General features: G+C 42.1%; 1 protein-coding gene across 4 annotated transcripts in view; it reads right to left on the reverse strand.

Moving 5' to 3' along the window:
- LOC109299620 (transmembrane protein FLJ37396) overlaps positions 1-9,126 on the reverse strand; it is a 218,140-nt gene that overhangs the window by 115,256 nt on the left and 93,758 nt on the right. For all 4 annotated transcript variants that reach the window (XM_019520116.1, XM_019520117.1, XM_019520115.1 and 1 more), the window contains exons 21-23: positions 5,608-5,763; positions 4,226-4,316; positions 3,260-3,397 (exon numbers count right to left, since the gene is read on the reverse strand). In XM_019520116.1, the coding sequence (XP_019375661.1) occupies positions 3,260-3,397; positions 4,226-4,316; positions 5,608-5,763 (385 nt within the window). The remainder of the gene's footprint in view (positions 1-3,259; positions 3,398-4,225; positions 4,317-5,607; positions 5,764-9,126) is intronic.

Here is a 9,126-nt window from a genome sequence, read left to right on the forward strand (position 1 = left end):
TTACTAATTCTCTTACATTCTTCCCTAGTTGTTTGTCCAAGCTTCCATTCCTTATAAGATTCCTTTGTGTGATTTAGTTTACTGAAGAGTTCCCTGCTAAGCCAGGCTGGAATTCTGCCATACTTGCTAGTCTTCCTGCGCATTGGGATGATTTGTTCCTGCACTCTCAGTAAGGCTTCTTTAAAGTACGGCCAGCTCTCCTGTATTCCTCTCCCTGTCAGTCTGACTTCCCAGGGGATCCTGCCCATGAGATCCCCACCAGTTCTTCCCTGTTTGTGAGCAGCAGGTCAAGAAGTGTGTGGCCCCTAGTTGGCTGCTCCAGCGCTTGCACCAGGAAGTTCTCCCCAACACTCTCTAAAAACTTCCTAAATGGCCTGCCCTCCCAGCAGATGTCACGGTGATTGAAGTCCTCCATGAGAACCAAGGCCTGTGATCACGAACCTTCCACTAGCTCTTTGAAGAAAGCCTCATCCACAACATCCTCCTGGTCAGATGGTCTATAGCAGACTTCATAGGAGATGCATAGGGGAGACACGGGATGGGGGGGCACATGCCCCCTCTGAGATTGGCCCTCACCAGCTGAGGTGTAGGGGCCAACAGCTGGTTCCCCCCCAAAAATATGGGGGCACTGAGAGAAATGCTGGCAGCACTTCCATTTTGCCACTGGACCCCCTGGTTGGCAATCAGCAGCTGAGGGACATCCCCCCGGTTGGCAATCAGCTGCGGGTACCCCCCCAGGATCAGGAGGCACCAGTCACCCATGGCAGACCACCACCATGACATCACCCTTGTTGCTCTCTCTGACCCTAACCCAGAGACTTTCAACAGGTCTATCTCCATTTTCATACTGGAACTTTGAGCAGTCATATGGCTCTTCTACGTAATGTGCAACTCCTCTTCTTCTCCCCTGCCTATATCATTCCTGAACAGTTTGTACCCATCCATGACAGTGCTCCAGTCATGCAAGCTATCCCACCAAGTCTGTTATTCCAATCACTTCATAGTTCTGTTACTGTGTGAGGACTTTCAATTCTTCCTGCTTGCTTCCCAGACTCCATGAATTCATGTACAGGCACCTAAGGTAACTAGTCGATTGCCCTGATTTCTCAGGAAAAATAAGAATACCATCTCTGCTGCCCCCTCCTGCTTGCTGTTCTTCCAGGTCACCCATTTCCCCACTTACCTCAGGACTTTGGTCTCCAACCCCCAGTGAACCTAGTTTAAAGCCCTTCTCATGCTCATCTAGTCTCTCTCCTCTTGAAGGATCTTCATGTACTTCACAAGTTCATATACCAGGATCACATATAACCAAACATGACACAAATAATCTAATCCATAACTGACATGTAGCCAGCTCTGGCTGAAACACTGGGGGCATAAGTATGGTAAGAAAACCAGGATGGCTGCCCTGGGCAGTGACCCCAGGGTGAGGTACAAACAAAATGGCTGCCAACACAGCTGCATGGTTTTGCCAGTGTCAGCAGCAGCAATTGAAAGTGACCGCTACCCTCATGTGTGGCAGCCATCCCTGGGTAGCTGCCCATGTAGTTATACCTCTGTGAAGCTCCATGGCTGTGCAACAGCAGGCAGAAATAGTCTGCAACAAGTTGGGACACAATGGATATGTCTAGATGAGACACTTACTGCGCAGCAGCTGGTTACTACTGCACAGTAGCTCATTACTAGTGCGTAGTAGCATGGCTGGGCATTAGCTATGATGTAATGCTACTGCGCAGTAGGCCTGCGCACAGCAACTAGTATTCGCTTTCGATTCGGCTGATTCGGGGAACAGTGATTCAATTCAGTGATTCGAATAACTGTCCCAAGTCACTGGTTCCTACCACGCAGGGGGGAGATCCCCGCTGCCCCCCACTGCTCCACACTGCATGGGGGTCTCTACCACAAGCCCCCAAAGGCCTCAATGCCTGCTGCAACAGCCAGTGAGTGCAGGGCTTTATTTCTTTTCTTTCTTTCTTTAAGTGCCAGGATGCTGGGGCTGGGAAGGGTAGCCATTGACCAGGCTGGGAGAGTGGGCGGGAGCAGGCAGGGGATGCAGCCTGGCAGAGGTCCCCCCGTGGTCTCCTCCCTCCTCCTCCTCAAGCCCCCACTTTACCCCTCTACTTACCAGCACTGAGCCCAGGTCCAGTTCCCTGCGCCGGCAAGTGGGGACTGCCCGAATATTTGAATCTTTGAATTAATTCAGAGGGTTCCAATCGATTCAGACCTTTTAACTGGTCTCCCAATTCAATTCAGATTCAAAGGTTTGGCCGCTGAATCGGGCCAAATCTCCTCCGAATTGAATCAGCAACCAAAGCTTCAAACAGCCCTACTGCACAGTAGTAATGAGTTCTTGCACAATAGTAATGAGGTTATAACCAGGCAACCATGCCAGGACACTACTGCTTAATAATACCGGTTACTGCGCAGTCATTTAGTGCTTGGTTATGCAAGTATTAAATGACTGCACAGTAACAACTGTGCAGTGAGCATCTCATGTAGATGCACCCAATGAGAAAAACCTATCAAACTCAGTTCTTTAACTACAGAATGAAAACACTGTCTATCAAGTAAAAATGATGACTGTATATCTCCATGAGGTGGCATTGGACTTTATCTCAGTGTAATATTAGGGAGTCACTTACTTTCTCAGCAGCATCTGTGCTGCTGTTTCCAGAAGGGACAGGAGGTGCTGGTACAAGATAAACTATCACCGTGCCAGAAGTTCATGGGTTGCAAAACCAAATTATGATCCTCTCAACCATTCTGGACTTGAGGCACCCCTCAAAAAATGCCAGCTCTTAGTTTTCACTTGTTTTTGAGTACAGAAAAGCAATAAAACCATTCTTCTGTTGCAAAAAACTCAAAAATACTACAAGTCAGAACAGCCTTAACATTATGTAGTCTTCTTTGAAATCTCTAGTTTTATTTTTGAAGTATGTTTTCTCATCTAACAGCACTAACAGTACATTTTATCCAGTCATTCTTGCATATCTTCACTTCTACACCCCTCCATCTCTTTTCTATAGCATTTTCAGCTGTTCATGGTCTCCTAACTCAATAACATCTGCATTAAATAAATCACTGAAATAAAACCAACTTTTTCTTCATATTAGTAAAGAACTACTGTAGTTATATTTTATGATAGAGTAAAACAAAACTAATAACCAAATAACCACCAACAGCATTAGCAAATACAGTAAAATGACATTAGTTGGCACAAACATGGCCTAGAAGATTAGGGGAAATAAAAGCTGCTCACCTTCAGGTCTGGGGTATATGTAGATTGGGCTACATGACAAAATGAGGCTTGCTGAACAGCAGCTATCAGAGCATTTTTTTGAGCGACTTGACAAGCAAGGACGATCTGCATGTTTTGCACTCCAGATGGGGATAAAAGCTAAAAGAGGGTTAAAAAAAATGAAAGTATTCATAGCATACAGGCAGGTTACTTTACCAAGAGAGATCACTCCAATTTTTTCCTCATCTTATCTAAATCTCAAAAGTGACATTAATTGTTCTTTAGGGCTGCACTGCCTGTTTAATCTAAACAGGCTTAAATGTTGATGTCACGTCTCCCAGCTGCATTTAGATTTATGCTCTTCCAGGAATCTACAAATCTAGGTTTTGAACAACATGGTATGACCCAAGGGATGCTATCAAGCAACAGCTAGGAGGTTGCTTATTTTCTCTTTTGTTTTTGGAATGGCTTAATAGTTTGCCACCTTGTTGCTGAGCATGGGTTGTGCTGATGAGGCTCTGAGGAGAGATTTGAAGGCTAGGAAGTTTCTGGGCATAACACTACCAAATTAAAGGTTACCAATGGAGCACGTAAAAGGAAAGAGATTTATTTTTTTCACTAAGAAAAACCTTGCTTTGTGCTCCAGAAAAAAAAATAAAAGGCCAAATCCTCACTTATTTAGTCCCTTTCCAGGCAAAACTCCATTAATAAATTTTCTCCCAAAAAGATTTAGGGATTTGGCCCACGATTTCACGCAGAGGAGTTGACTGAGATTTATCTGGTTAGTTTTGAAAAATAAATAAAAGCTTGCTGTTACACATAGAAACGTGCACAAAATGATCAATTTTATAAGAGGAACATAAAGCACCTAGCACAATGAAACCCAGGCTAGATAAGGCCTTTATGTGCTACTGCAATATAAATGTTAAACAACAACATGCTCTACATTATTTTTTTCCTGCTTGAAATTTAAAAAAAGCTGCTCACCTGAATAACACTCTCTCTTGTTTGGAAGCTAAACTTTCCAATTTGATTGTCAATCTCCTGGATACTTAACATTAAACTAGATGGAATATATCTGAAAGAAAAGCAAAAATCATCCATGAAAGCAGAGAACACATCAGAGCCAGACTGAACGATAAGAAGATAAAACTGGAATTGCTGTGTTTTCTGTCTCTTTCCCCCTTTATATTTGGATTTTGCACAGGAATGAATTAACCTTTCTTCTTGAATCAGGAGTTTTTAAGTTATTAAAGATTTAAGGAATATTCAAGAAAGAAATAAAATATTCTGTAACATTTGCAGCTGAACTTGTGGAGAATCAATAGTTCTTCATAGGCAAGCAAAGGGTTGGCTTAAACTAGAGATAAAAAAATCTATTTGTCCAATTTGATCAAGTATCATTTAAAATATTGGTTCCTGACCTTTTGGGGAACATGAGCTGTCTACCAGACTGTGACATCAGCCATCCCAGATAGTGCCTGGCACTATCCACAAAATTCAATTAACCTGAAATGAAGATTCAGCTGGTTGCTTTTGTAAGATTTGTTTGGGGCTGGTCAGTCTTCCACATGGCTTGGAAGGGGATGTGAATAGTGGCTTATTGTTCAGAAAAGAAGGGGACTCTTAAGTTTGTACCCAGATACCAATGATTGGGAAGGAGGGATAGAAAGCACCCGTGCAGACTCTAGTAAGAAAATTGGACTTTCCTATATTACTTCTCTCTCCCCCATGGTCCCGTCCCCTACCACCCCCAATCTGTTTTTAAAAATATTTTATTTACCAACTTTGTAAAGGTGAAGCCAAATCAATTATAAAATGTTCAGGGCCAAACTGTTCCTGGTACCTGCCCACTTGTCAAAGGGAAAGAAAGGCAGTGCACAAGCAGCATCCTCCCATGCAGCAGCTAGGTTTGACTGAAGCTAGGAAGTGAAGCTGTTACTCAATGCATAGCAGGAAGGTGAGTTTTCTGCCATTTGTAGTCCTGCATATGCAAATTTTGGAAGGAGTAACTGTTTTTCAAGGTCCCATTTCTCTGTTTGTCTGTCCCCCAGTTTTCCTAGATTTGAGAGATCCCTCAGTTTAGTTCTGATGTCACGCATGTTGCGCACAGATTTGGTATTTTCCCACTTGTGTTCTTGAACATCTTCACATTAGGATTTACTCATGAAACTACGGTTATATTTTAGAAGGTTATTTAAAGCTCAAACACTGTACAATTTGCTTTCTTAAGTTCCTACATGACTGATTTGCATCTGTCCCTCAGGTAGGGTCTGTGAAGCCCTGCATTTGGACCTTAGCAGGCTGAGAGGTACGCTGGGTCATGATCTAGCTAGAAACACTTTGTCCCCTGAAATGTTGTGGTTTACCTGTCCACAGTACTGTCATCTTCCAGGAGAGCTGTAATGAACACCGGTAGGGGCTGGTCTGCTTTCTCCTTGTGAGATGCAAATTCAAAATGCACTGGCCTCAAGTGCAAATGGAACTCATCAAACCCCATTTCCCTTGCAAATACCTTGTAGAACCTAAAACAGATCGCAGAAGACTGATAGACTGGTATGCATTTAAAAATGTTGTCTAATGTTCCAAGCAGCGCACACCTAGGAATGTACACCTAGTACATACAATTTTATTAAAATACTTCCATTAAAACATAACATTTCTTAGCACCTTCCACTGTCATTATACATATACACATTCTGCACCTTGACAACCACTATCTACAAAGTAGAGGCAAAGGGAAATTTCAGCACCAAAAACAAAAGGCAAAGGAGATTTCTTACACAAGCTAATCTTGTAGAGTGTACTGTTGTGCTAGTGCAGTCAAGGACAGTGATATATATTGACCTTTGTGGGAGTGTGCTACAAAGGGAAACACAGGAAGGAGAAAGAATGTGCCAGGAGAAAAGAAAAGGTGGATAAAGAGGGATTTTAAAAAGAGTAATATGTAAAGGAGGAAAAAAACACACAGAAGAGAAGCAAATTCAGACTCTATCTGCTCTTCCTGCGCTATCCTCTCAAATGATATTCTTGTAACTGAATTGTCTCAACACATGCACTACAGGTTACTAAAGAACAAGCACCACAAGGCAATGAGCTCTGTGGAACAGCATATACAGCATATATACTTTTACGGGTTAATGGTTGATGAGTCATCACTAGTGGACTGAGAAGCAAATGAGCAAGAGGTAGTAAACATGGGAGGTCCCCAGAAGTCTGATTAAAGCACCAGTGCACAGTAAAAGAACCAAAAAATCTAGTTGCAATCAGTCCATTTTACACTGCAAAGCAAGGAGATGGATTGTTCGCCTTTTTGAAGTTTCAATCCAAACCCCAGCCTTCCACAGCAAATATTTTAATGAGCTGTGAGCTTTGTTACATCAAAACAAAATTCTAAATTAGCTCCTTAAAAAGTCATGTTCAGTGAACTATATCCACTTACAGTTGTTTTCAATTTACTCAAACAACATCACTTATCTGAAGATGATGTTCTATTTAATGGGCCTACACATGCAACCTAACTCCTTATTTTCTTTCAAAGCTTTTTATAAGATCTCCTTCAGTTGCACAATAATACCAATTCTCTACTGGTATTTTAGGGATTGCAACATTTCCCGTCTCATAGATGTTTAGGGTTTGTTTTTAGTAAACTGAGGAAGTTTCAGGTTAGGGTTTTTCAAACAATTTCCATTAAAACAAGCCTCAGTGGAAACTTGTCTTTGCTCTTTTCTTTTCTTCGGTGATGGTGCCTGATTAACTGAAAAAGTATTTTGGTTTTCAGCTGCTGAAAACCAAGTGTTCTTGGCTTTCTGACAAAAAAGCCTATATTTTCTACTGGGGGGAAGGAAAGAATCTCAACATTTTTTTTTAAACTCTGTCATAGGAACATAGAAAATTGGATTGGAAAGGACCCCTCCCTGAGCCATCAAGTCTAATCTCTGCTATTACAGGCAACCTCATACCATGATCCCAGTCTTAAACTGATCAAGCTCCATCATCAGTATTTTGCTTCCACATATACTGAGATGCTACTTCATACTCTCACCTTTCTGCTGGTTAGAAGCCTCTTTCTCATTCCCCAGTTACACTTCTACCAACAGTGTCTTTTAGCCTAAATAGTTCTCCTTCCCATCATGCATTTTAAAAGGTAGTACTATTCCCTTTAAACTTTCCTTTTTTCTAGGTAAAACAAGTTAAGCTCTTTTGGCTTGTCTTATACAAAATAGATGCTCCATTTTGCTGGATAATCTTCATCCCAGAATATTGAAATAACTGGCACATGAAATACCAATCTCCTTTATCACAGATTGTGAATAAATCAGTCAGATTGGGATGGTACCTTATTACTTAAAAGTGACAAAAAACTCCTATTTTCTTTAGAAAATAAGGGAGGGAATGACGCTAGTATTTAAGAACTTAAAATAGATATTGAAAGAAAGAACAATCAGGAAGTAAAAAAAGAACAGGATAAAACCTAACGTGGTTTTATCCAAGGAAGGTTCAAAGCAGTGAGTCTAATACTCTTATATGACAAGAAAATTGACCTCTTAAGACAAGAGCATTGCAGTGGACCTGATCTATCTAACGTACAGCCCACACACTAAATCCAGTCCACATAGCAATCGTACACTTAGGGACTAATAGCAAGAATTTTAGTTACAAGACGGGTGTTGTAGACTGGATGCAACAGAGGAAAAAGGGGACCTGGGTGTGCTGGCTGACTGTGGGATAACCAGTCCACAAGAAACCATGCAGTCAATACATTTCTAAAGCGTACTAGGCAGGTTATACTCAAGAGAGACAAGCAAGTGCCAATACCACAGAACAAAGCATTGCAAGACCCCATTTAGAATGCTGCATGAAGGTTTGAACAGTGATCAAAATGATGAATTTGAACTGGAATAAATACAAAGAAGAGCCACTAAGAAGGTTAAAGAAACTGAGAACCTTAGGGTGCATGTACATGAGCATAGAAGCTGCTCCAACACACTGTAATTACAGCACATGGGAGCATGGTAATTAACTACCACGCTCCAGCAGCCTCCTGTGTCTCATGTATCAGCATCTCCACACTTAAAAATGGTGGCAGGGGCACTTGAACTAAAGCTCATTGAACGAACTTTAGTTCAAGCATCCCCACTGCCATTTAAATGCAGGGATGCTGCTACATGAGATGCAGTGGCACTTTAATCAAAGCAGCTCTAGGAGCTGCTCTAATTAAAGCACCGCTCCCCCCACTCCCAGAGCATGTGTAAAAGTACCCTTGTAGTCCTTACAAGAAGGCATTAAAGAAACTTAGTTTAGTTTACCAAAATGAAGGTTGAGAGGGATTATAATACTATTTACAAACACAGTCATGAGGTGGATATCAGGAAAGGGGAGGAGGTATTTAACTTTCAAAACTAAATAACTACAAACTGGTTAAGAGCATGCTTAGATAGACATACTTTTCTAATTTTCAAACTGTTGTATGAGTACAGCTTTGGAATGGGCTTCCAAGCAAAGCAGTGGAGGCTTGGGAAATCTGTGGAGGGAATTCATAGTTTGTAAGGCCAGAAGGGACCTCGGAAGATCATCGGGTCCAGCACCCAGCAGGAAAGATAACTGGGGGGCAGGTGACCCCAGCAAGGTAACTGTCTAGTCTCCTCTTGAGGATTTCCAGGGTAGGTGATTGCACCAGCTCTGGAGGAAGCTTATTCTACAGTCTGGACACCCTGACTGTGAAGAAATTTTTCTCAAATGTTTAGCCTGAATCGATCTTCCAGGAGTTTGTGGTCATTACTCCTGGTTTTCCCCTTGGGTGCTCTGGTGAACAGTTCCTCACTGAGTCCTTAACATACTCCCCAAGTGTAGCAGTAAGCTGCTACCAAGTCCCCTCTCAGCCTTCT

This window comes from Gavialis gangeticus, unplaced genomic scaffold, assembly GCF_001723915.1.
Source record: "Gavialis gangeticus isolate Ggan-Ray unplaced genomic scaffold, GavGan_comp1, whole genome shotgun sequence".
Classification (NCBI taxonomy): domain Eukaryota; kingdom Metazoa; phylum Chordata; order Crocodylia; family Gavialidae; genus Gavialis; species Gavialis gangeticus.